General features: G+C 31.1%; 5 protein-coding genes and 1 long non-coding RNA gene across 14 annotated transcripts; 3 read left to right on the forward strand and 3 right to left on the reverse strand.

Moving 5' to 3' along the window:
• Positions 1-618: 618 nt before the first annotated feature.
• On the reverse strand, positions 619-2,470 carry LOC143197811 (uncharacterized). 2 transcript variants are annotated; one of them, XR_013006075.1, is made up of 4 exons: positions 1,584-2,470; positions 1,453-1,526; positions 1,298-1,354; positions 619-1,213 (listed from the first exon to the last, which is right to left on the reverse strand). It is a non-coding gene; the product is annotated as an uncharacterized LOC143197811 (long non-coding RNA). The 2 variants fall into 2 exon arrangements; XR_013006076.1 differs by having other exon boundaries at positions 619-768; positions 1,453-2,470.
• A 581-nt stretch (positions 2,471-3,051) lies between these two features.
• Positions 3,052-4,634, reverse strand: LOC143197681 (Na(+)/H(+) exchange regulatory cofactor NHE-RF2). Its single transcript, XM_076406308.1, has one exon. It carries the CDS (start codon positions 4,257-4,259, stop codon positions 3,735-3,737), a length of 525 nt encoding a protein of 174 aa, XP_076262423.1. The 5' UTR covers positions 4,260-4,634; the 3' UTR covers positions 3,052-3,734.
• Positions 4,635-6,079: 1,445 nt separating this feature from the next.
• Positions 6,080-11,508, forward strand: Sap47 (Synapse-associated protein 47kD). Of its 5 annotated transcripts, none has more exons than XM_076406587.1 (9): positions 6,080-6,424; positions 6,897-7,130; positions 7,741-7,823; positions 8,041-8,153; positions 8,209-8,354; positions 8,412-8,543; positions 8,599-8,732; positions 8,925-9,044; positions 10,236-11,508. In XM_076406587.1, exons 1-9 carry the CDS (start codon positions 6,297-6,299, stop codon positions 10,358-10,360), a joined length of 1,215 nt encoding a protein of 404 aa, XP_076262702.1. In that variant the 5' UTR covers positions 6,080-6,296; the 3' UTR covers positions 10,361-11,508. The 5 variants fall into 5 exon arrangements, with proteins under 5 accessions (XP_076262702.1, XP_076262703.1, XP_076262704.1 ...); XM_076406588.1 differs by having other exon boundaries at positions 8,928-9,044; XM_076406586.1 differs by having other exon boundaries at positions 6,089-6,424; positions 7,732-7,823; positions 8,928-9,044.
• A 404-nt stretch (positions 11,509-11,912) lies between these two features.
• LOC143197815 (uncharacterized) lies at positions 11,913-12,841 on the forward strand. Its single transcript, XM_076406590.1, has 2 exons — positions 11,913-12,053; positions 12,116-12,841. Exon 2 carries the CDS (start codon positions 12,117-12,119, stop codon positions 12,495-12,497), a length of 381 nt encoding a protein of 126 aa, XP_076262705.1. The 5' UTR covers positions 11,913-12,053; position 12,116; the 3' UTR covers positions 12,498-12,841.
• A 479-nt stretch (positions 12,842-13,320) lies between these two features.
• LOC143197813 (double-stranded RNA-binding protein Staufen homolog 2) lies at positions 13,321-20,301 on the reverse strand. 4 transcript variants are annotated; one of them, XM_076406584.1, is made up of 11 exons: positions 19,794-20,301; positions 19,568-19,638; positions 19,297-19,452; positions 19,039-19,176; positions 18,652-18,980; positions 17,906-18,113; positions 17,363-17,604; positions 17,085-17,300; positions 16,830-17,027; positions 15,014-15,373; positions 13,321-14,954 (listed from the first exon to the last, which is right to left on the reverse strand). In XM_076406584.1, exons 1-11 carry the CDS (start codon positions 19,841-19,843, stop codon positions 14,745-14,747), a joined length of 2,178 nt encoding a protein of 725 aa, XP_076262699.1. In that variant the 5' UTR covers positions 19,844-20,301; the 3' UTR covers positions 13,321-14,744. The 4 variants fall into 4 exon arrangements, with proteins under 4 accessions (XP_076262699.1, XP_076262696.1, XP_076262698.1 ...); XM_076406581.1 differs by having other exon boundaries at positions 17,894-18,113; XM_076406583.1 differs by having other exon boundaries at positions 19,039-19,182.
• A 162-nt stretch (positions 20,302-20,463) lies between these two features.
• Positions 20,464-26,392, forward strand: woc (zinc finger protein without children). The gene is made up of 12 exons (XM_076406579.1): positions 20,464-22,090; positions 22,163-22,278; positions 22,333-22,491; positions 22,550-23,759; positions 23,812-24,114; positions 24,166-24,389; positions 24,443-24,659; positions 24,745-25,058; positions 25,112-25,570; positions 25,625-25,763; positions 25,821-25,920; positions 25,977-26,392. The coding sequence occupies exons 1-12, from the start codon at positions 21,085-21,087 to the stop codon at positions 26,149-26,151; spliced, it is 4,422 nt and encodes a 1,473-aa protein (XP_076262694.1). The 5' UTR covers positions 20,464-21,084; the 3' UTR covers positions 26,152-26,392.
• The last annotated feature ends 38 nt before the right edge of the window (positions 26,393-26,430 follow it).

Consider the following 26,430-nt stretch of genomic DNA (forward strand, 5'->3'; position numbering starts at 1 on the left):
CAATCTGCCTCAATGGTGCACAGGTGTTGTACAGGTATCTCTCGGAGAGACAACTTGAACTGCTCCAAGTGTTCCAATCCAAAAAAGTCCATGCGTTACTCAGAGCCCCATGGTTTATGACGAACGTCAATACACACCTCGAATCAGGCATCCCGTTTGTGGAAAATTTAAACATGGTCAGTGTGAGGTTCTCCAGCGGAACCTTAGAACACGATAACACCTTAATAAAATCCCTACCGGTCCACAAATCCCGGTAGTAAACAAACTACGACAGTCCCAGTCGTAACCCAGGGTCTCTGTCGCCCGCAAAACAATCATGTCCCGAACCTGAAGCGACATCAGCCGAAGACCATTTGGTTCTAGCTGGTCATTCTAGTAAACGAAAAAAAAATTTCATTGGCCAATTTAAATCTCCGTTATATACCCCTGTAAGAAAAATATTTTACTATGAAGACATTTGATTGGCTCATTAGTAATGTTTGATACGTGACAGCCTTGACGTCATGTTTAATTGACCAATAAAATTTAAATAAAAAACAATTTTTTTAATGAACTAAATTTATTAAATAAAATTAAATTAAATATAAATATAATGTAAATTTATCTATAGAATATAAATATTATATACTTATATATAAAACCATAAATAAAAAACTTTGGTGCATTACAAATCAAAATTATCTCTACCATCTTTTTCCTTTTTCATATTTGTTTACTGCCATCAATTTAATAGGATCTATCAGAGTTCTGTCTTTTTGTTTTCTTATACTGAAAGCAAACTTTGAGTCTTTTCTTCTTAAAATTCTATTCACCTGTTTTACTTAAAAGTATATAGCGCACCTTTTTAGTACTCTTAATATTTTATCTGAAAGGTCATTATGGAATGTACAATTGAAGGGTTTTAAATTTACTTTTTTTTAACATTTGACAAAAATTTTGTTATATTATCGACGTGACAAAATCGCTGTATGAAATAAAAGACATAGCTCGAAGACCTACTGACAGTATAATAAAACAATTTTGTTGGTGTCTCGGGTACGAGATATTGTCTTGCCTCTATAAAATTTCAATTTGTGGGTCTACTGATTTATTCAAAATTGTATGTAACCAAAAATCATACTTAATTTTTTTTTAATAACTAGTAAATAACCTGAGATGTAGTACACTACGGTACAACGTAAAACTTTGTTTGCTCCTATAGGAACATCTGGAACTGAAGTTATGGAGTGAAGTAATTAACGGTAGGAATAAATAGAAAGGGGGGTACTGGCTGAATTAATACAAACTATACCATTACCTTCTGGAGTTCGTTCAAATGTCGATGACACTTGCTTCAAACACCCTGGTTGTGGACCTGGAACGATAGAAATAGGCACTACAAATATAGTAAGACAGTTTAGAAATTAATGGTAACAATTATGAACAGAAATGTGACTGACTCCTTCAATTTACCTTCTATATCATTTTTATTTTGATCCACTTCCATTTGTTCATATTCTGGGATCGTGGTATTATATTCACCATCACTAAATTGTTCGTAAGTACTTAAAGGAAAGTTTAAATGTATCACAAAAATGTCTCACATGGTAACGATCATAAATCTGTTTCATGTTTAACCCAACCAGTTTAGGATTTTTCTATACGCCTTATAAAAAGCTGACCATACTGTTCTCTATATAAAGCATATTGAAAATGGCGTACAAAATAAATAAACAAACCATAGAACGAAGAGAACCAATCAGATCCCGTCGCAACAAAAACAAGTAATATGTTAAAAGTAGCGATATCTACATGGTGGGCGTCGCGAAACATTTCCCCAAAATTTCCTATAAAGTTAAAACTGTCTATGGATCTAATAAAATACTGTCACTTTTTCATTTGGTATATTCTTTGAACACACCTTGTAAATATAGGGTGACTCATTATTACCATAGACATATTGTAGCATGAGAAAAAAAATTGCGGTCGCAATAACAATAATGCATTATATTTTTCCTTTGCGGGACGTTACATTGAATCTTAGGTTTTTAAAAGGTTAGGTTAGAAACCATTCTCGTTATTTATCAAGGATAAACCGAAGATATACAATTATTTAAACCGTACCAAACTCCAATTCTGCGTACCCAGTTATCCTTAGTAAAGGTGATAATTCAATCCTATTTGGTTAAAACATTATGCATATATATAAGTATTGCATGTCAAAAACAGATAATTTAAACTTTTGCAATTGCTGTTAAAATAAAAGAATGGTGACGTATATTTTTCGTTTAACTAAATAATTTATATGTATGACATTAGTGATAATTTTTAAAACAACTCTGTATATATATTAGTAATATCAGAATGCTAATAAAATTACCAAATCCTTTTAAAACCTGTTTGTTTTTCAACAGTATTATTTAAATTAAAATCATTCAAGAATTCGACATTTTTAGACCGTAGTTCAATAGACGTCTGATAAAAGTTTAAAATTCAACTGGAAAAATAATAGGACATGTTAAAATAGCAGAAAATTAAAATAAAGTAGTTTTTAATTAAGGAAAATTAAGGGTAAACGCATTAATATGTGTTAAATCACTCGAACTAATTCCAGTTTATTTAATTTATCGAAATCCACGTATAGGAAAAATGTATCATGAAACTGTGAACATTAAATTTCTAGTCGTATTTATTATCGACGAAAAATAGTAGTAAAATAGTTGCAGAAAATATATTTATTTTTAACACATCCTGAATCTTGTCTTAATTGCAAATAAACGATGATATCAACATGTATGAGTAATTCAATAATGTTTTGCATTGTTAATATTTACATTTTTAAATAATACGTTTTACAATAATAAAAATTTACATTGCAAAATGTATTGAAGCAGAATTGTTCTTTTGTTATCGATTATTTAATGTATAAAATAACTTTGAATATATGTATACTGTATTTATATATTTGTTTAATGTAATAGTTTGAATAATATTCCTGGCCATGTTCATAATTAATTGTGAGGATTGGTTTTCACCAAAACACTATAATATAATAGAGAAAAACAAATCAGATGCTAATTTAATTTGTTTATTATAACAGTTGATTTTTTTTTACAAAATTAAGTACTTATTAACATATAACAGGATAGGACTAGGCCTTAAAAACTTACATAAATAAAAAATTAAAATAAATATTTACTTTCAAAAAAAATATTTTCCATAAAACTACAAGTAGAATATATTTATGATGAAATTAACAATGAGTGTATAGAGTAACCTCAGATGTACTATTTGTTCCATAACAATAAAATTTCGAAATAAAAAAACGCAGTTTCTATAATCAGTAACATTGTTATATTTTAAATAATTTAATTTAAATTTTAATAAACAGTTTAAAATATATTAATATAAACTGCTTATAAGTTTTATTACAGTATGAGCAAATAAAACTATTTTCTTGGTTTCATTTTAGTTCAGATAGAAGGTCAAAATAGTGTTGAGAAAACCAAAGGTTTTTTTTCTAAGGTTACTTTACTGCAATATTTTGGTCTGATTATCTGATTATTTCAGATGGAGTTTGGTTATTTTGTAAATGGATTGTGCACAATTAAAAAGTGAAATAATCCGCCACTACTTTGAGCCACAATACTAAAAACAATAAAATCAAATAAAGCTACTGGGTTGTCCGACATTTAAAGAATAAAATTGATATACACGTTTTTACAGTTCTTGCAATCAAAAATAGTCACTGCCACTCAGAGCTTTTGTACGATGTCGAATTTTTGTCTGAAATCCATAGCCTCCTTCTTCGGATCGAATTTCTTCTTGGCGGCGAGCTTTGCCCTAAGTTCAGCTGCGGTCATGCTCAAGTTCAAAGTGCCATTTTCTTCCTTTTTCGCTGGAGCGTGGTTATTCATTTGGTTATTCTCCTGTTTGCCGTTTGAAACGCTTTTTAACGTATCGGTGTTCGTTGGGATAATGGAATCTTCATCAGGATCAACTACAAGCAACTTCGTCTCGTTAGCGTTTTGTTTTATCAGTTCAACAACTTGTTTGTGAGTTTTATTTAAAATACTTTCACCGTTTACTTCTAATATTCGGTCTCCTTGTCGTAAACCTGCCGATTCCGCTGGTGAACCCTCATCAACCTTACCAATGTACTGACCGGGTTTCCCTTTTTCTGCGTGAAGATTGAAACCGTATCCGTCAAAATTGTCGACTTTTTGTATGTGGCACAACCGGGTTTTCGCTTGATTGCCGTTTAACTTTTCGTTCGACATTATAATAATTTGTTTCTAACGTTTACAGTTCACTTTATAAGGCACAAATCACTGTCCACGAGCACCTGTGATAAAAGGTCAAACCGTCGAAAAAATGAACATCGCGCAACTAACTCTTCAAAACAGGTAAAACAAGTGTCGTCCAATAGCATACACTCGGCTTCCACTGTCTAGCTATACTGCGCTCGCTCACTGAAAGACTTGTATCTGGTTTTTGTTGGTATGATGGGAGTGGTGTAAGGTGACTGCTAAGGTACACGGGTTGCCGGTCCCCCTCTTTGTATGGTACCCAACTGCTCTTCACGAGTAACGTCGCCTACGTATTTTTCTCTAAAATTCTTTTAACAGTACACAACCTATTAGCACTTATGGAATACATCCCTCACAACTATTCGATTAAATATCTCTATTTTTACAAACCGGCAATATTTTATCATGTACATCCCGTATTTTACATTGTTGCCATATTTATGGCCATAACATTATTTTTAGTTACTTTATTATTTTTTTAACCATTCCCAGTTCTCACATTTAATAATTAATACACACATCTAATTACAATAATTATAAAATATATATTAAATATTTTCAATTAAAAGTTAAAGCATTATCGAATACAATTAAAATTATATAATAACACCAAAATGGTTTAAAGGAAAATGTATTATATAACAAATACAACACTGTAATTTATACTATGACATTAAATTTGTAATATAAAAAAGATATAACACATTTAATTATTTCGAAATTTATTTAACACTACGTATTTGTATTCTTGCATGTTTTTTTTTATATTATAAACCATTATTTGATTAAAATCGAGACAGAAACTCAAGAACATTTTTTTTCCTATATAATTTAAAAAAAACTAAGTAGTTAGGTATTTAAATGATGATGGGGTATACCTAGAAATAATTGAGATGTGAAGGTCTCTCCATAATATCGAATAACCTTGGTGAATTTTAAGTCTGACTTTATAAATATATTAATATTTATTTTTAAAAAATCGTAATTGAATGAGAGACGATATTTCCACCTACGTATACTGTCTCTGTGCAGTAAAAGAGTAAGCGTATTCCTAAGATGTTATAATTACGAAATAAATCGAAAAAATCATGGTTATTAAAGCAGGTGGCTATGATATGCAGTGTCTTATCAGTGCCATTAAATTATCCCTCGACCTTGATAAATGCAAGCATAACCTTCTTATTACACAATAGATGATGCCACTCCTTGTTGTCAGCTCCTCTCATACTTTTTTCCATATATCTATATATTTCATTTTTTATATCATCATTAAGTGTGTTTCCAGTTATATAATTAAATAAACATATTATATATTAAGATTTTAATCGTATTTTCGGTAATTAATGTAAATGTAATGTAGTTCTCTAATTGTAGTACTGCTTTCGATTAATATTGAGATGATTCTTTAAACACAGTTTGGCAGCAGGATAGTATGGATCCTGTTGCATTTTGAATTGTCCTGCGACGTTGTCAGTTTGATCAATACATTCGGTGTATACGTGTTCCCAATAATTTTTAAACATATGTTTCTGATGTATTTGTTCGTATGTGGAAATATCTAATTGTATATATTGGTTTTTGTAAAAAGATACTAGATATAGGATTATTTCTTTTACTACAACATAATAATAATAAAAAAATCCAATATTTGCATTGTCGCGTAAATTCCTTATTATTTTACATATTGACAACGTAGCATTTTACTCCAGCCTTCTAATCGTATTATCGGGTTAAAACAGCAGCCTATTGGTCAAAAGCTGAAAAGCTGTATTGCGCATGCAACATTGCCTATGACAATTGATATTGCGAGGAAAAGTATTCGAGTGAGAATCCGCGACATCAGGACGAGTTATCAACTTGTTTATTCCGCTGTACCGTGCTTATAATGTTTATATGCGTTTAACTGTTGTAAATTTCTCTTAAAGCTAAAATTCTTATATATTCCTATATCATCCCCGTTCCCATTTTTCGTCTTGTATTAAAAGGTAAATTTAATAAATCTAAACCATGTTTTCCGGACTTACCAACCAGGTCAGTTCATGGATGGGCAGTGTTAAAGGGGAAACCGAGGAAAAAGTACCAACCCCCACCGACGACAGTAACACTCTTCTTGGACAGGAAACAAAAGAGGGGTCGTAAGTATTATGACCTATTTTTAATGTCAAGATTCAGCTATCTTACCAATTTCGTTGATATATAATCTTTACTACTTTAAATAATGCACATATTTTTTACATTACTACGACCGTGTATATTTTTATAAATATATGCCGATGGAAAATGAAAATAGGTATGCCAAAAGAAATTATTTCTTCACAATGTATCTATTTCAGTCGGGAAAAGCCATTAATGCCCTTTATGCGGACTATAAAGGGTATACATTTTATTGATACCATGGAAAATATATCAATAAAATCGGGAATAATGACAACGTTATTTTAATCTGTTTTCTATTAATTTAACTTTAAAAGGAATCTGTCATTGTTTCATGTTAATAATAAAGTAAATAATACTGATTGCGATAATGTTAAAAACGAAAATACTGTTACAAAAATAAAATTCGTTCTTAAAATGATAATACGCATCAATTCTGAATAATTATTACAGCAGTCCCACAAAAGCTACAGGAGGTAGTCGCTTAGAAATGTTTTCAAATGTTAAAAATCAAATTGAAGGCATTGGCGGCTGGTTGGGTTCAAGTATACCCAAATTGCGTAAAGGTGATCATTTAGAAGGGGGTAATCCAGATGCGGTTGGTCATGAGAATCCAGCCGCCGAAACTGGATCACCAATCAACACCGACCCCGTTAAAGAGGCACGAGAAGACGATGATAATTCTAGGTAAGAATTAGATTCGGCATGTTGAAATCATGGAGTCCAAAAGGCAGATAGAGTAATTAATATATGATGTATCTAAGATTCTTTCCCAATTGATAGCCATAACCATTATTCATGAATTAATTCTATATTCACCCTCGTTGTTTTTAAATTTGGGATTATAGATGAGAAAGGAATCAATGAGAAAATGATGTAACGCGTGGAACTTAATGAGGTCACGAAAGGGATAATTAATCTTATATATATTTTGACTCTGCTTGTCTGAAAAATAGAGAAATTACTTAAAAAGGTTTTACGATTTCCGTTAAAGTATTTTTTCTCTTCATTTTTTGAGGTTACGCGATTACATAATCTCCATGCCTTTCCAATATTTTGCGGTTTTATGTACATACCTTTCATTGATTTTCTCATCATCTCTCATCCTTCTCCCATTCTTATACGACTTTGTTTGCGGTTTAAATTAAATTATCTATTATTTGTTCTCGTTCACTTTTTGCAAAGCTACAATTGAGAAAGATTATTTAAATTGATTGTGGATATATCTGCGTTTTGTCGATTTCATGTCATTTTATGTGGTAATAGTGTCCAAACAAACCTAATGTAGGAATTTTAGTGCTACTGGAGGCGCCGATTCAGGACCTCAGTCTTTGGCTGAGTCTCCCACCGAAGAAAATAAAGAAGGTCAATTCGGAAATGGTAGGTTAACTGTTAATGTTGTATAATGCATCCGTAGGCAACTCTTTTCTGTCTGCTATTTCCTCCAAAGAAAATACAAACTACTTACGAAAACGTATACATACACGTATATAATGGTTGAGACTGTTTTATGCTTTTAATCCACTGCTCTGTCTGTGTTCTTATTTAAAATGAAACCTTTCTAAATCGTATTAATCTGTGTGTTTCTAAATTACAGTACAAAGTAAAGCATTAGCAGGCGCCAAATCATTTGGCAATTTCTTATATTCCGCTGTTAATAAAGCTGGGAAAACCGTTACAGAAGCAGGAGCTAAAATAAATGTTATTAACGTAAGTTAAATTAGGGCACGACTTGGGATATTTTAAGTAAATTTCTTGTTATCAGAATATCTTAGGGGAATTTAATAAAGAGCAGGAATCTTTTGTTAAGAACAAGGCCAATAGCAGTTCAACAGCCTTACCTCCATGGGTAGGTTGCGCTAATGAAGAAAGTCTTAAAGAAGAATGTCTAAGCCTTTCGACCGATAGAAGGTGATTATAGCGTCGGTTAACTTTAATCAGATTAAGATTACACTTAAAACGTTTCAGGAATTTTGTCAGAGCTCCCCCAGCAGGAGTTGATTTCCAGTTTGATTACGAAGTGTCTTACCCAGTAGCTATGGCTATCATGGAGCAAGATCCTAATTTGGAAAAGATGCGTTACGAATTAGTTCCTAAAATGTAGGTTTTCACTTTACGCATAAGTCCCATAATTTAAAATAAATTGAAATTACAGCATTTCTGAGGAAGATTTCTGGAAAAACTACTTCTATAGAGTTAGCCTAATTTGTCAAGCCAACGAGCTGTCTTTCATGTCACGAGAAGGCGACAGCAACGCTGCCATTAACACCTCTTCCGTGCAACCTATAGGTATTTAATTTTTCTATTCGAGTGACTCCAAATTAACTTTTTTTCTAAATTTCCACTTAGCGATATATACAAAAAAAGATATTTTGGAGGAATTCCCCAGCTAATTGGTAGTTATGTTAATTTTACTTTGCATTATCCATTTCCTCATTAGTAGATTAGTTATCTTTTTATTTCTTTTCTTTTGTGATTAAGTAGACAACAGAGAAAAAGAGCATGAATTTGTATCTGATACTCTAATAGCAAATAAGGAAGATCTTGATGAAGTCCAAGAAGGCATGAAAAAATTAGCCTTGGGATCAAAACCATTAAATGGTGAGTTTGATGTGCCTGACTAGTATAGATATTTGTATAAAATGATAAAACTATTTTATCATATTGTTTTTTTTTTTTTGATAGCTATGAAAGTTTGAACTAATTAATATTAATAAATGTTAATGTAACTGCAACTTTAATTTCATAGCGATCAAAATTACACCTCTAAGAACATCATTTCATTAGCTTTTTTCCTTTTTGGTTTCTGCTTTGCTTAGAACACAGAAAAAACTCATGTGTTAGTTTCCTGTTAATTTTTTTCTCAGCCTAAAAGAAGATCAACGTTACATTTGCTTCCCCTACTAGTCCCTTAAATAAAACCTATTACTTTTAATTTATTTTCTGTTTAGCTTCCTTGTCCTCAGGTTCTTTTTATTATGATTTATCCATTATCATTTAAGTTTTTTTGAACTTCCCATTTTGCTCTTTCCAAAGTATTACTATTAATGTATTATATAATTCTAATATTAAGAGAGTATTAAAGATGCTTAAATGGTTTCATAGTTTTCTAATATTTGTTAGATACAACTAATTTTAGCTTGCAGTTAAAATAATGATATTCATGATATACTTGTGCAAATATTTCGACATATCGTCACAACAAGATTAATTTAATGAAACATCAAGATAATTATTTCTTCTTTGTACACAGACGAGATATTCAAACATTCAATGATCATTATTTGCACAAGTCCTTTTTTTGTCTCGGATAAGAATCAAATATTTATTTTTATTTATAGAAAGACAATACGACTACATATTTATCAGAAATTGCATGTTTTTAACTTGCAATGTTCCTTTTTGTGTGGACCTTTCAACTGCTTTTTATGTCTATTTAATTCAATCAAAGTTGATTATTTCACTGCTTTTTTCTGGTTTTATTGTTAACAACTTATTGGTGGGGTACAGTGTGGTAACATAAATACTCAATGATTTATGTAAAAAAATAATTATCAATTTATCACATTGACATCACAAACTTTTCTTACTTTTCTTTGTTGGAAATAACATTTTACCAGGTGATCGGACTTGTTATGTTAACAGAAAACTATCACTCTGAGCCTCAGATTAATATTATTGAGATTACTCAACACCCGTTCTTAACTGCTTTTTTTGGTGTATTTTTACCTATATTTTCGTTTTGTTTTTGTTTTATTTTTTTGTTATTATCCTTCCCTTTCTGTCGCATAGAAGAAGACTGGGAAAAAGAACTGGAAGCTGAACTTCAGGATTATGAATTGGTTGGTGATACGAAAGACCAGAATTTAGACAAAGAAATCGAAGAGATGTTAAATGAGGAAACTGATTTGAAATAATTTTTCTTTCAGGCTATAAAACATAATTAATTTTGACTGATAACTAGATTAATAAGGTTTAATTATTTATATCTCCTCTAGTCATAAATATTCAAAATGTTTTCTTACATGATAACTTCTCTTACAGTATCTTTTATTTTTTAAGTATTACATTCATTCATCTTAAATTATCTATGGACATAAAACATTATCTTCAAGACAAGAAAAATAAAAGACACTGTTAACTCAAAAGGAAGTATAAGACTAAGAGATAAGAAAGAGCGTAAGATAATATACAAGTGTAGGATAAGAAGAAATAATAATAGTATAAGTATTAATTTATTTCTCTCTTACTCTTATACTGCTCAGTTTATTTCTTGTATAACATTCCTTGAGAATTATTAGTATTATGTATAAAAAGTAGTAATAATTTTATTATAGTGAACTAACAGTTGATATGTGATAAAAAACAGGCACTTTAAAGGTCTACATTCAATTGAAAGAAATATATTGAATAGTAAGCTATTTTCTCAATATATTTTGCAAATATAAGTTAGGAAAATATGAGGAATAGTATAATTACAAAGTATAATAAGTGTCGTGATTATTCTATAACTGAAAATGTAAAAAATATTCTAAATGTAAATCTTTTAACAGGCTTGCGAAGTCACTCATATTACGAACATTTTATTCTTTACTTAGGCAGACATTCCATATATAAAAATGATATTAAAAGTGTCTATACAAATTTTGAACAGCAAGTCTGTAATGCAGTTTCTTATATGTAAAGTCATCAATAGTATAATATTGGAACTTACTATGTAACATCTAAATATATAATGAAAGTGTTTTTTCTATAATGTATTCCTGTTCTCCAACCTTTTCAATGTGCGTTTTTTGTTCTTTTTTATATATTTTATACATATACTTGTTTTGTTATTTCAAAAAATGTAAAAAATTATAAATAGAAAGTAATTGTTTAATTTGTATAACCATAATGTTAAATAGCAGACGTTCTAATTGATTATATAATCTTTTAATGTTTGCATTATTAGCAGGTAGATATTGTAGCTTTTCAATGTTTGAAGCATGTTTCCTTCTCGATTTATGTAATTGTTATAAAGTAAATACTTTAAATTGTTAAAATAAATGTAGTTGTGCCCATCCAATATTTTTCTTTATTCATTTACCGGTAACGTAATTGCTTGTGGATTTCTTGGATTAAACTTTACAGCTTACAGCAAAAAATCTAACCAAACAATCAACATGCCTTACCGCAAACTTGGATTCATTAGAAATTAATTCCTTAAAATCCCGAAATTGATATATAATACCCTCTTATTAATAAAAAATTGTTTTTTATCAAGACAGCTTTCAAATTATAATCCATGAATGCCAGATTGTGCGAATGTTGTGTTTTTGTAGATTGTGTCATTAATTATTTCATGCAGATATTAAATTAATACCTTGAAGAAAAATGACAATTTTTTTAATTAATAATATATGAGAAAGTAATTTAAGGATTAGTTATGTTACAAAAAGTGAATATAAAAAAATTGCGTTTGTTGAATTTGGCAACACCGCTCGGCATTTCAAACAATCGGCGGTTAAGAATTGTTTGCAGATACTGTTGAGAAATTGTAAAAGCCGGTTGTGATCGCTCTTGTCCGTTCTCCTTGAATATCTTTGTCCCTAATTTCTTGAATTCGGGAATGTAAGTACTCTTTTTATTAAGTTGTGCAATTAAGGTTTTTTATTAACTTAATTTTTTTCTAGCATGACTTCCACTAGTATTAATATTGGTCTTAATGAAAAAAATTCAAGCAGGGTGTTAAGACCGCCTGGTGGAGGTCACACTGATATTTTTGGAATCAGAGATACTGACAATAATGCCGTAACACCAAGCAAAAGAAGGAATCAGCCACAATCTTCAATTGGTAGTTGTTTCAACATGGTGGAAGAAGATAAATCTACAGTAGAAGAAAATAAACCACTCGATAGACAGAATGGAAATACCGACTTACTTAAGGAGACTGATGAGAATCAAGCACCACCAGAAAAGGAGAAAGAACAAGAGAAAAAAGAGCCCCAAGCCTCAACTCCTGCTGGAAAACGCGTTCGTGTACCACCTGGTGGATTTTCCTCCGGCCTGTGGTAATTAAGTACTGTCCTTATTAAAAAAAAGAATGTAATGTTCTTGTATACTTATTCGTTTAACACTAATATTGTTTAGTAGTGTCCTTATTTTCAAAACAATTACAAAGTTGCACAATAAAAAAATAATACTGGGATTATTAACTAGACTGTAATTAAGCCAAAAATATTTATTCTACCTAATAGACACATCAAAAAGTTGTGCAATGTTAATTGTTTTACTAGTAGTAATAAATAAATTGTTTAAACAATATGTTACAGTGCCATTGAAATTTCATAAAGTGCCCTAGTATAGTTGAAAGACAATATTTTTATACTCAAATGTAGTTAATAAAGTTATAATTAAGATATTATTTTTCTTTTAAATCACACAATAAATTCTCAAGAAATAAGTCATAGTTAAGTCATCCAAAAAGTTTAATGACTTGTTATTCACTTTTAACAGCTCTTTATCAGTATAAACGATGATAAGAATACCATATTAATATGGATCAATATTTAACAGTTAATTTTTTTGATATAATTATATATATACGTTTATCAGTTTCTTGAATACTTAACTTTATCCGTGTTATAATTCTTGTAGATAACAAATTCCCTGTCGTTACATCGAAATATGTTGAGTAATTTTTTTTACCCAGACTACAGGAAGCTCTGATTCATCGTAACGTGTGTGAGGCAAGATAATGAAAGATTGGATTGTTCTTAAAAATGCATACAGCATTAACAAACAAAAGATAACCGATAATATTCTCAGGAAAAGTCGCAACAGCAGTGAAATATTAATAAGACGTCTTCCTCTTTCTATGGGAAATAAAGGCACGTAATAATATGTGATAATGTTTATTGATTTCAAATTCAAATGAGGTAAAATACACTTTTTATATATCTCTGGTCTGAAATCAACAATTGATCTATTGAACTCTAATATCAATTTATACAACGAAAAATACATCAATTGGTATCCCAAACAGAAAAAGTAAAACCTGAATACACATAAATAAATAAATAATTTACAATAAACCCCAGAATAATGAAATCAATCTACAAACAGGTGAAAATATAAAGTCAGCAGATCAGAATTGCCATAAAGTTTTTTTTTAAATAGCATCTAAAACTATCTAAGACAATCCTTTGACAGTTTAAAGGCTAGTAGAATATTTTACAATACGTCTTTCATTCAACATATCCATATGATAAAATATAAAGTATATAAAAAGAAATAAAAAGCCATTAATAAATTGGTAGTACGATAAATTGTAGCATTCATTTTAGTGCTGAAAGACTATAAAACAAAGAATATTCAATAAACATTAATTACCTTACTTACTTATATTTAAAGATAATTGTTCAAATGCCTTTAAACACTTTAATGAATGTTCTGTCAAAAGACAACTACAACTAGCAAGGAGGAAAACGATTATAGTGAAAAAACACTGATTTTTTTTTTGGAAAATCAATTCTGAACTACTGTGCCGATTTCGTTTTAGGTCGGCCCTTAACTTAAACGAAATTCGGTGGGCACCATATATAAAGTGCCAAAGCAATAACCAGAATTATGTATATATGAAATCATTTCATATATCTTAATATGTTAAATGACATCACATAAATAATGGATTAGGTAATAATTCTAAGTTATTTAATATGTATAATGACGAATTCATTTTAGTTTTTTTTTGTTTCATGGCCACATGGAACTCCTAGTAGTTAAAATTTTTTCTGTACCAATGAAATGATCAACATTCAACTAAATGTTTTCACTAATTCTATCTTAATTACCAATTTTGTGGAAACAATTCAAATTCTGGTTACTAAAATATTACTAGATTCATTGGTATAGTCTACAATGAGTTCAATAATTGTTTTCAATTTTTTTTAATGTTCTTACTTGCAACTTGTTTCAGATTCTCAGGCCACTTGATGATAAAGAGGGTTTAATGCTTTCTTGTGACTTAATCTGAAATTTAAATCCATTTGCTTCTTGTATATTGTGCTTTTAAAAAATGTATCAGAGTTTCAGGAATACTATAAAAACAATAAATACATATAGTAAGACACATTTTTTAAAACTCTGTGGCACTAATACTAAAAAAATATGATCAGTTATCAAGTCACATTTTGCACTACTCCCTATAGTTCAATCAATTAATCAACCGATAAAAAGGTTTAAAATGATCATAGCATAAAAGCGAAAAAGCATGTTATACTGAGAATATAAAACAAGCATGAAAGTTAACCACCGTCTCGTTTATTCTTTATTTTGTGTGCTGCTGTCTTTATTAGGAGCTATATCAAGACCCAACTCTGATAAGACTTTGAGTGCCTCCAGAGCAGCTTTCTCGTGAGAAGTCTCGATGCTAGGACCTTCTCCATGACAAACCTGGGGCGGATTGGTACTCAACGACACCAGAGTCAAGTACATCTCGTGATTCGCCTTTGGAAAATCAGAAAAATGAACCTGTAACAAATCACACGTGTGAAGTCTTCGTTAACACCGAGTTTGACATAGATTCTTACTTGAATGTTCATTAATTGCGCTAGATATAAGAGTTGGTCTTTGGAACGAACCCCTGGAGGAGGATTTTTAAGTTGTGTCGGTTGTACTGGCTTTGGTGGTTCCATATTCTCGTTCTTTGGTTTATTGAAGCCTGCGTTCTGTTCCGTGACTAGCAAGACTCCTGGTACAAGTTGCCTTCCACCGCTACCTCCAACGTTCTGAGCTGGCTGGGGGTCGTGCTTTTCTTCGAAGGTTACCTTGCGACTTTTATCGGCTTGATTTATGTTTTGATCGTCTTTGTTATTCTTGACCTGTAGAGGTTTTGTGTTGCTATAGCCCAAGTCTGTTAATAAAGCATCAGCAGCATTTCGTTTCGCCACCTGTAATTTAAATTGGAATTGGAAGAATTTGGAAAACGTTTGAGAAAAAAATTAAAAAAAAAACATGGAAGAATGAAATTTGACACGGTTAAAAGTAAAGAGCAGTCAAGGAAGAATTTTTAGGCCTAATATTTTTGGTGTAATATGCGCAATAAACAAATATATTCCAATAAAACGAAAAACACCCAAATCAAGCAACCCGGAACAAGCGTCAGATCGGTGACAAAATATATGAACAAACCAGGTGGGTAGCCGTGCGGGCTAAGAGTTTGGCTCACCAACAATAACGTACTAGGATCGAATCTCGCTAGGGATAGATGTTTTTTTAAGTTTATAAAATAAAGGATAGTGTTCGTTAAAATTAAGTGAATGATTAAAACATTATTAAACCAAGTTATTTAATTTTAAGCAGTGTTTTGAGTTACATTCGGTTTTTCCTGTATTATTGGAATTATTAAATAGTTTGGATAAAAAGACAAACTAAAGATGAGCTATCTGTAAGGGGGAGATCCAAGAGTGAAATAAATATCAAAGAACAATGCAATTATATTTAAAAAATTAAGTAAAGAAATTATTCCTTTAATCAGCTTGATGTATTTATTGTTTTTCTAAAATATATTTTAGGTGAAAAATATAGATAAAAGATAAGGACTATATCAATATATAAATGAAGTAATGAAAATATGCAGGATTTAAAATGAAACTAACTACATGATTTACATTGATGGAACACATAGGACAAATAGAAGATGAACAAATGAATTATTAACATTTGTAAACATTTTAAAGCATTGATAAATATTAAGGTGTTTAATGATTAATGCAATAAGATATGCGACTATACAATTTATTTCTTTGAACCTTTTATCAATTATTTTGATTGTTTACTTTATAGACCTGAGTTTTCGAACATTGATAAGTTAATTTAATAATTGTAAATACATTCCTTTAATATAGATTTTTAAACTGTAAAAAATAAATTACTTAATTGTGTTCATTATTGTTTTATCCATATATTCGTTCTTTTAATATACAAACATGTATTACTTCATTTATTATTCCATACTTATAACGTGCAAATAAAAAAAATCATGTATACTTATATTTGATGCTTTAAAGTTGTTACAGTTCTGAAAATAATCTTATGATACTTTGTGATAACGTTCAGTTACTACGCCAATTTACACTTATTAATACTTTATTGATTATTCAAAGTTAATGGAAATTAGATTTAATTAAAGACAATTTAAAAAATGTTAGTGAGTGTTCCTGACGTTTGGTTTTAATATACATATATTTATTGTTTTCTTATTTTATATTGAAAAGACTGTAAAAAAAAAGTTTTTGTAACATCAATTTTAAATTAGTCCTTTTGCTCTATTATGAGAGATGATTAATTTAATATATTGTGGTCGGATTTGGACCACAGGATGATCACTAGTTACTATAGACTTACCTTTTTATTTGGTCCAACCCCTGTACATGAATGACCATTAACGGAAGCTTCGATAACAAATTCTCGACGTCGTGGAGCGCCGCGTTCTTCTAAAACAGTATACACGGGTTCTCTTTCTTTATTAGCTTGCTGGATCTGAATTAAACGTGAAATAGGGTTGATTTCTTCGGTTGTTTCTGAAGGCTTGTCCATGTTAACCTATGGAATTATTAATATAAGTAAAATTGTTAATAAACGAAAATATAATCGTCATACTTTGATAAGATTCCTTGTTTTCTTTTTATTTGTAACGCGTTTGCGTTTCATTTGGGATAGATTATTAACATTCGGCAAGGGAGGCAACTTAGATAATTCCTCTAACATTTTTTCAGCTGCTCGTTTCTTGGAAATCTTTTTTCCGTTTCCTTCTCCTTCAGCAATGAAATTTCCCACGCGACATTGTGTAACAAATACTTTCATATGCGGAGGGCCCTAAATAAACAGTCTTTTTTCTAAATAGGTTCTTTTAGTAAGTCATTTCGTAATCATAGCACCTTTTCGCTAATTACTTCAAATATAACATTCAGATTTCTCTTCAGAGCTATTTCATACACCAAGGATATCGGCGACTTCAGTTCAGAGTTCATGTCATTTGGTATGCTACCTGGTGCTTGATTGGTAAGTTGTCCATTTTCGGCTGTACCATCGGTTGTATCCACTCCTCCCAGCTGTTTAATATGTTCGATAGCTTTTGAAGCAGCGTCATGTCGGGCAGCTTGAACCGTTGCACCATGGCCTATGTATTTAGATAGATATTTAAGTAACAAGCATTTTATCAACAGAAATCTAAAGTTCTCATTGGCAACTATGAATTTAAAAAAAATAATTCAGTCGCTAACATAGATTCCTTATCCTAAAATTACCTAAAACCTAAAGTAACCTATCCATTCTACATACCACACTAAAATTCAGAAATATTCCATTAGACATTGTTGTATTATTTCGAATGATATTAATGAGAACTTCAGATATATTTGAAGAAAAAAATAGTATTTCCGAAACGTCAACAGAAAAGGGTAAATTACCAAAGTGAGTACCTGGGTACTCTCGTTCGCCAACACGCAATCGCACGGTATAGGGATCACTCTGACTGTGATGAGGGACTCCTGGCCTATACTGTGCATAATATCGGCTTTCGTAGGTGTAGTGGCCTCTTATACGCCGCGTGTCATAGCCATATCTTGGTTGTGTCTGTTGGTAATTCAAACTGTGTCTTGGAAAATAACCAGGTTGATTCAGATAACCCTAAAATAAAACTCTTGCATATAGAAGAGTCTATATCTCATCATATAAAATCTTCTCTATAACAAGGGAACTAATTAATAACTAAATTTCCATCACCAAATCAATTTTGTTTGTAAACGATCAATTATTCAAACACATATTTTGTCTATCTTCAGAACTCTATACTTATTTGCTTTGAATAATACTTTTTTTCCTAATAAAAATTGTATATACGCATATTAATATTCAATCAAGTTCCAGTGCCACCTTATGATATTGCTCGATAACCTTTAGATGAGATTGATCTATCATGTACTATTATAACTTATTTTTGTGCTTGTTTCAATTTTTGGGTAACTAAAAGGCCCAATTTTAAAGAAGACAACGAGGGCTATGTGATTTACTTATTACCAATATAAGTATAAAAGTTGTTGTTTTTAATTGCAGTGCTTTATATTCATAAATAAAAAAAAAGCTTCTAACTACCTTAACAACTTTAAACATTCTAAGACAATTTGTACATTCAAAACTAAAAATAGAATCTAACCCAACAATATACCTGATGTGATGGAGCTCCACCTTCCACAACATAAATAGCTCGTTCACCCCTCTTCATGGCAAGAGCATTTAATTCTACCGTTGGGGTGACAACACCAGGGTTAGATTGTCTGTTACCAGGTCTGTTAATTATTGTTTTAGGTGGTGGGTGCTTCAATTCAGTCTTGGTCAATGCTTTAGCAGCAGCAGAGTGTTGGGCTTTTTTAATACTGGGCCCTTCAGCTTCATATTCTTCTTTCCCAAGCTTTAATGTTACTGTAAATATTTTTTTATGTGCTGGACCTTGTTCTCCAGTCAGACGATATTGATGTTGAATTTTGTTGTACCTTGCTAATTGATATAAGATAAAACTGTAATAACAGTACAACACTATTCTACATTGACATACCTAATTCATTTACCAAGCACATGGGGGTCTTTTCTTTTATGTTTGCCAAAGGAGGATTGGGCACAGAAGTATTAGTGTTTGGATTATTATGTGTTATTTGTGATTGATCTTGACTACTTATATGCTGCTGTTGATGATCTATATCTTTAAATTATCATTAGCAATAGAAAATATATACATGTTTATAGTCAATTTCCTGACTACAAAACAGTTTATCTACATACAAAATTTATAACTAAATACGAAAACTTTACTAACCGTTTTGTGTATGTTGAGTAGGTTGTGCTGGAGCTTCATAATGATAGACTTGGGGCTGCTGTTGCATAGGCTTTGGCTGAGGTTGTGGCTGTTGTGGAATTGAAGTAGTTGTTATCAAAGCTTGTCCTGGACCAGTAGGCATTGATACAAGTACTCCTATACATTTATATATACATTTTAATTAAATGAAATAATTGGCAGTCAATATTCAAAAGTAACTACATGAATTTTTTCTTGAATTACACAAAAATATAAACAAAAATATACATACCAGGGGCGGGCATGCTCATTATCATTGGAGTTCTTGGATTTGGGGGTGGCCCAATTTGTTGCATACCCATCCTGCATATAATTAAATTATATACCATATATATATAATTATATAAAATTATAAAGGTGTGTGTATATATATATATATATATATATATATATATATATATATATATATGCGCTTGTGTGTATGCAGATTTTCATGCAGAGTAATACTTATAATTTACCTTGGATTCCTCTGCATGCCGTTTTGACTCATAGGATGTTCTTGAAGCATGATATGTTAAATAAAAAAGAAAATAATAGAACCCTGGTTAATTAAAATATTCCTTTGGGAGGACACTGCAGAAACCGGCGGATATTGGATGTTGAAATTAAAATCTTGCGAACTGATTCAATTATATTATGTTACAGCAATTACTATATTTTAACCAAACACCACTACTAAATCTTTTACTTTCGTTGGCAAACAATAAAGAAAATTCGGTAACTAACATGCGGCCATGTTAGAATGGAAACGACGACGATGGATTTAAATGACAAATCAACGCATGTTGCTTTCCTTCTTTATCACACGATCCATTTCAGTAGAGCTGTCCGTTTTAACTTCTATAGATAGAGTACATGCGCATTATCAAAAATTAATATCTTCAAAAAAATCTTCGAAAGCGTTTGCGCTTCTTGAAAACGTGTTCCTGTAAATATATATGAAGTGGGGGGTAGTTGATATTTTATACAATTTTTTTTCTAAACCAAATCATTAATAAGCAAAATATTTATATCACTTATAATTAACAAGGAATCGACCGTTCATGTCGATATTAGCCATTAGTTAAATTGTTTATATTAAAATTGAAATTATTTCTTAACTATACGATCAACTATAAAAATTGTAAATAGCCGCCATATTGTGACGTCACGTTATAACGCAGTTTTATTTATTCACACTGTATCTGCTAAGTGAATATTATTATTTTTGGTTTTATGATTTATTTGTCCTACGAATAATATTTTTTTAATTCAAGCGGGCCTTTTTCTATAGTGTTCAAATAATTGTACATTTAGTGATAATTTGGTGGCGTAGTTATAAGTTGGCGGCTTGTTAGTTACTTTCCTCCATTATGTTGGCTTGGTACTAAAACGACAAGTTTTTGTATATTTTGTCATGTAAAAAGTAGCTTGAAACCGTTCCCTGGGAGTTTTTTCGTAAAACAATCTATGGAAAACAACGTTGTAAATAAAGAAAAGTGTTTAGTGTGTGTAAAACGATTTGAGGCGCCAAGTGTCCGATTTGAAGTTTAACCAAACACTAAAAAAGCCGGGATTTTCAATATTAAGAAGAAATATTGAAGGTTTTGTTTAAAACTGTGATTAGTTATAAGTGTATATTTTTATATATACCAAACTAATAATAAAATGAGCTATAAATAGAAGTAGTAATTAACAGATTTCATCAATGAAAATATTACTGATTAACAATGAATATTATATTGTGATTTCCATGAGTACACCACTGGTATGATGGAGGTAGATAGTATAGACAGTACCATGGATAACTCTGCATCAATCACAAATAATACCATAAATAATGAATCAGTAAATATAAATGCAGATGACTTTGATGAAAACAAAGATGTAAATACTGATGGTAGAGAAGGATTGAAGAACCAAGAAGTAACACCACCAAATATAGAGTCAAATATAGGAAATTGTCTACCACCTGAAGCAAGTGCAAGTGTAGAACCACTTCATAATTCCAATATTGACACCCATTTAGTTTCAAATTTGAATGTTATTGAAAATCAAAATAATGAAAATCTTGAACGAGATAATGAGCTTATGGAAACTGAAAGTTCAGAAGCATCAAGTTTACAAATTGTTACCTTACAACCAGGTACTAGTGAAGAACAACTATCAGAAAATATAAGTAAAAGTGACAATGTTTCAAAGACTCAAAGTGGTGCTGTTGAATCTGTGGATATTAGTTCTGAATCTGTTTGTGATTCTTTTGATGTTAATGAAGGACCATTGGAAGAACATTCTATTTTGGAATCTAAGCAAAGTTCTGATTTAAAAAGTGATAGGTCAGTGGATAAAATGGACTCTGCACATGATACTTTAGATAATGTACAAGTTGTTAGTGGGAACATTAATGAAGTTGAACATAATCAAAGTACTACAGTGAAAACAAGTAATCAAGAACTAAGTGAAATTAGTGTAAGTCTGAATGATTCAGAGAAGTGTTCGGGTGAAAATGAAATGGAAATAACTTCTGTTTTAAGTGATGACAACAATGAAAAATGTAAAGAGGCTGATAGTTCTCTTGAAGCTCCTACTGTAAGTGATAAAGATAAAAGTGCTTCCACAGAAGATGTGAGAGAAAGAGATTTTAGTGAAAAGGTTTCTAAAGACAAACAAAATATTTCTGATGAATCAATTTGTGATCAGAGAATTGAGTTTGCACAAGTAAATTTTGACACAAATATGGAAAGTGAAAAAGGCAATGACAAAGGGCTGAATAAAGGTAAATTAATTATATTTTTTTGTAAAATTATTTGAGAAGAAATCAGATAATAAGATTTATTTCTGCATATAGGAAATGAATTAGATCCCATAGCATCAGCCTCAGATGTATTAGTTTCTTTGGAAAATAGCCAAGGGGCTGATGAAGAAATTACTATTATTCCTGATAGTGAGAGAGAAATAACAGAGGTATATTGTCATGATTATTAAAATTACTGATATTTTATAAATATATTAATTTAGGCTGAAAAAGAAGCTGCATCTTCATTGCCAACACTAAAAGATATCTCAGATAAAACAAAACTGTCAAATCCAACAATAGATGAAAGTTTTACAGAAAGTGAAGTAAAAATGTATAATTATGAAAAAGATGATCTGAAAAAGTGCTGTGAATGTAATTTGGTAAGTTTTAAACTATCATTTTGAGCTGAATAAGTTTAAATGTATGCAAATGTTCCAGGAAAAGGCAACCAAATATCATTTTTCAAATCAGGATCAACAGGTTACTTATATATGTGATGATAATTGTTTAAATTCATTTAAAAATAATATTAGTAAAAAAGTAACAATGGTAGCTGATGAAGGGGGAGGATTAAGAGTAAAGAATTTTGTTGAAGGACCTCTTGAAGAATCTCCCTCATTATCATTTGTGAGAAAATGTGCTTCATGTAATAAAGTTACTGATGATATTGAAACCAATTTAACATGGGAAATTATGGATTTTTGTGACGAACTCTGTTTATCAAAATATCAAAAAATGATAGGGTCTAAATGTGCTAGTTGTGCAGGGGATGTTAAATCAACATCACTAGGAAAATATTGTGTAAGATTTGGCAATGATATTCGTCAGTTTTGTACAAGTACTTGTTTAGAACAATATAAAAAAGGACTTAAGGTTTGTTCTTATTGTCAACAAGACATGTCTAATGGACCAGATGGTTTCTTAGCTCCAGTAGGTGAAAAAGGACAATTTAAAGATTTCTGTTCCAAAATTTGTATGGAAAAATATGATATTATGACAAATGATAGGCCCCCTAATGTTGAATCTGGAACTATCTGTTATGTTTGTAAAACAGAAAAACTCATTACAATAGAATTTGAGCATGATGGAGTACCAAATTATTTTTGTGGTGAGCCTTGTTTTGTTGCTTTTGCATTTGTTAATAAAATAAGTCCGGGTAAATGTGCTATGTGCCGGCGACATTTTAACAAGTTGATTTTAGAAAATCACACTATGTATTATGACAATGTGCAGTACAGTTTTTGTTCAAATAGTTGCGAAAATATTTATATTATAGCGCACAGAAAAATTGTACCTTGCAGTTGGTGTAAGGTAAAAAAATATAACTTTGATATGATTAAGAAATATTCAAAGACAGCTCCTGTTATAAACATGTGTAGTATTAATTGTCTTAGTTTGTATCAGGTATCATTAAATGCTGTTAATTCAAAACCTACTGTATATACATGTCATTATTGTCAGAAATCAGCTCATCCTGCATATCATTTAACTATGTCTGATGCTACGATGAGAAATTTTTGTTCATATGCTTGTGTAATGAATTTTCAAAATCAATATCCCAAACCTATCACTTTGAATAATACTACTGACCCTATACCAACAGGGAAGCTACAGAAAACAAAGAAGTTCGCTTTAACTGTTGATAATGGTATATATCCTTATATACAATAAGTATCATATTGATATCAGTCGCTTTTTAGCAACGTCGACGATAAATGAAACTCAACTTCCCGTTATATCAAGTGTTCAAAGTTTAGCGACAACAAATGGAACAACTACACCACCACTTTTGCCTCCAGGTTTAACACCTATTACTTCCACTAGGTTAACGCGATCGAAGAGCACTACAAGTGGTAGTGCACAACAAACTCCTGTTCAATCAGTCCAGAACATTGAGCTGCCTGTTCAAGTACAAGTGAAACAACATTACATAATCAAGGAAAGGCCATCAGTGGAACAAAGAAATGTTGCTGTAATGTGTACACCGAGAAAAGCAGTGAGAGGTAAAGGTTCTGGGAAATAAAGTTTTTTAAATTTACATTTAATTATTTTAGCCACCCAAGTGACCCCAACAATGGTTGATGTAGGAATACAAACCGATCGAGAGGAAATCAAAAAGATCTTAATTCCAGTGCCTGTACCTATTTATGTACCAAGTCCTTGTCACATGTTCGCTGCTCCTGTGCCATTTCCAGTACCGTTTCCATTACCGATTCCTATTCCAATATTTATTCCTACCACAAGAAATAGTGCAGCTGGTATTATGAAAGAAATTAAGGTAACATTTGCCAGAACATATTTTTGAGCTGTTTTCCTGTTTATTTTTTTTAGAAAATCCAAGTTAAAATACCTACTGATCCTTACGAGGCAGAACTTTTAATGATGGCCGAAATGGTAGCTGAAGAAAAGAAAGAAGAAAACACAGATTCAGAGAGTGATCTGGATGACAATACGGCTGATAATGGTGGAGAATATAGTCCAGAACCTGTTGATGCTAGTAACACTTTTGGGGACGATATGTTGCAAATGGCACTTAAAATGGCTACAGGTAGGTTAACTATCTTTAAATCTTCATCACTTTGTATTTTATCTTTTAGTAGTTTGTTTTTTTTTACAAATTGTTTTGCTTTCAGAATTAGATGAACCTGCTGTTGATCTTGAAGGAGCTCTAACTGCCAATACCATAACAGCTCCTCAAGGTGGACATCCTGATGGTCATGCCCAAGAGGAAAGCGTTGATGATCCTCAACCGATGCATCATCATATGATGGAAAGATCTCCATTAAGGGGGAGGAAACGAGGTATGCGTAGCACTCCACGTGGAGGGCAATCAAAGCGGGGTCGACGAATGTCTCATCATCAGGTTGACATGCCTATGATGCAACAAGTACAACCTGCACCACCTCCGGAACCTCAGGAAAAACCAGATGCTAATATGTGCTTAAAAGTAAATATTTTCCTTTTAAGATTCAGTTGTAAATTAAACGATATATCTTTTAGTACACATTCGGTGTAAATGCTTGGAAGCAGTGGGTAACAACGAAAAACGCAGAGCTGGAAAAATCGTCACGTCTAGTCAAGCTGTTTAAAACCGAAATACTTCAACTAACAGCCGATGAATTAAATTATTCCCTTTGTTTATTTGTTAAAGAAGTGCGGAAGCCAAACGGCCAAGAATATGCCCCAGATACAATTTATTATTTGTGTCTGGGTATACAGCAATACTTATTTGAAAATGGCAGAATTGATAATATATTTTGTGATGTATATTATGAAAAGTTTACGGATTGTTTGGATGAAGTAGCGAAAAAATTTTCTGTATTATATAATGATTCCCAATACATAGTCACGAGAGTTGAAGAAGAGCATTTATGGGAAAGTAAACAGTTAGGAGCCCATTCACCTCATGTCCTCTTAAGTACTCTAATGTTCTTCAACACAAAACATTTTAATTTAACGGTAACTTAAATAAACATTTTAATGAAACGTTAAGGAGACAGTATATCGTTTCAGAGTGTAGATGAACATATGCAGCTATCGTTTTCACATATTATGAAACATTGGAAAAGAAATCCTAACCAACCGGGAGCTAGCAAGGTCCCTGGCTCCAGGAATGTTTTATTAAGATTTTATCCACCACAATCTGCAATTCGTAAGACAATTCATTAAATATCTGTATAATTTGCTTACATAAATTATCTTATTTCAGAAAATAATCAAAGGAAAAAGAAGGTTTATGAACAGCAAGAAAATGAAGAAAATCCACTTAGATGTCCTGTTAAATTGTATGAATTTTATCTATCTAAATGGTAATTTAATATTGGCTATTTATTATGATCGGCTAATTACTTAATCTCTCCAACAGTCCAGAAAGTGTGAAAACGCGAAATGATGTGTTCTATCTTCAACCCGAGAGGTCCTGTGTCCCAGATAGTCCTGTTTGGTATTCCACAATGCCATTACCCAAAGAAGCTCTCGAAAAAATGCTACATCGAGTCAAAATGGTAAAAGAAATTAACGTTGCTCTACTTACTAGCTAAAGAATTTCATAATCTTTTTATATTAACTTGTAAGTGACCACTCCTGGTTTTGTATAAATGTACTAAAATGGTTTAAGAATTTTTCCCTTGTATTTTAGTTAATATTAAATGTATTAGAATAACAGAAGTATTTTTATTTTTTGTGTGTTATATTCACAAATCCGTGTACAATACAATATTGCTTTTATAAATATATACATAAATGAAAGATATTTTAAAATAAATTCGGAAATTATGTTAATACGTTTTTTATTAAACCAGTATTCCTAATAATTCCTA

Source organism: Rhynchophorus ferrugineus, unplaced genomic scaffold (assembly GCF_030347505.1).
Source record: "Rhynchophorus ferrugineus isolate W39M unplaced genomic scaffold, kcgeb_rfMv2 rfM5, whole genome shotgun sequence".
NCBI classification, from domain to species: domain Eukaryota; kingdom Metazoa; phylum Arthropoda; class Insecta; order Coleoptera; family Curculionidae; genus Rhynchophorus; species Rhynchophorus ferrugineus.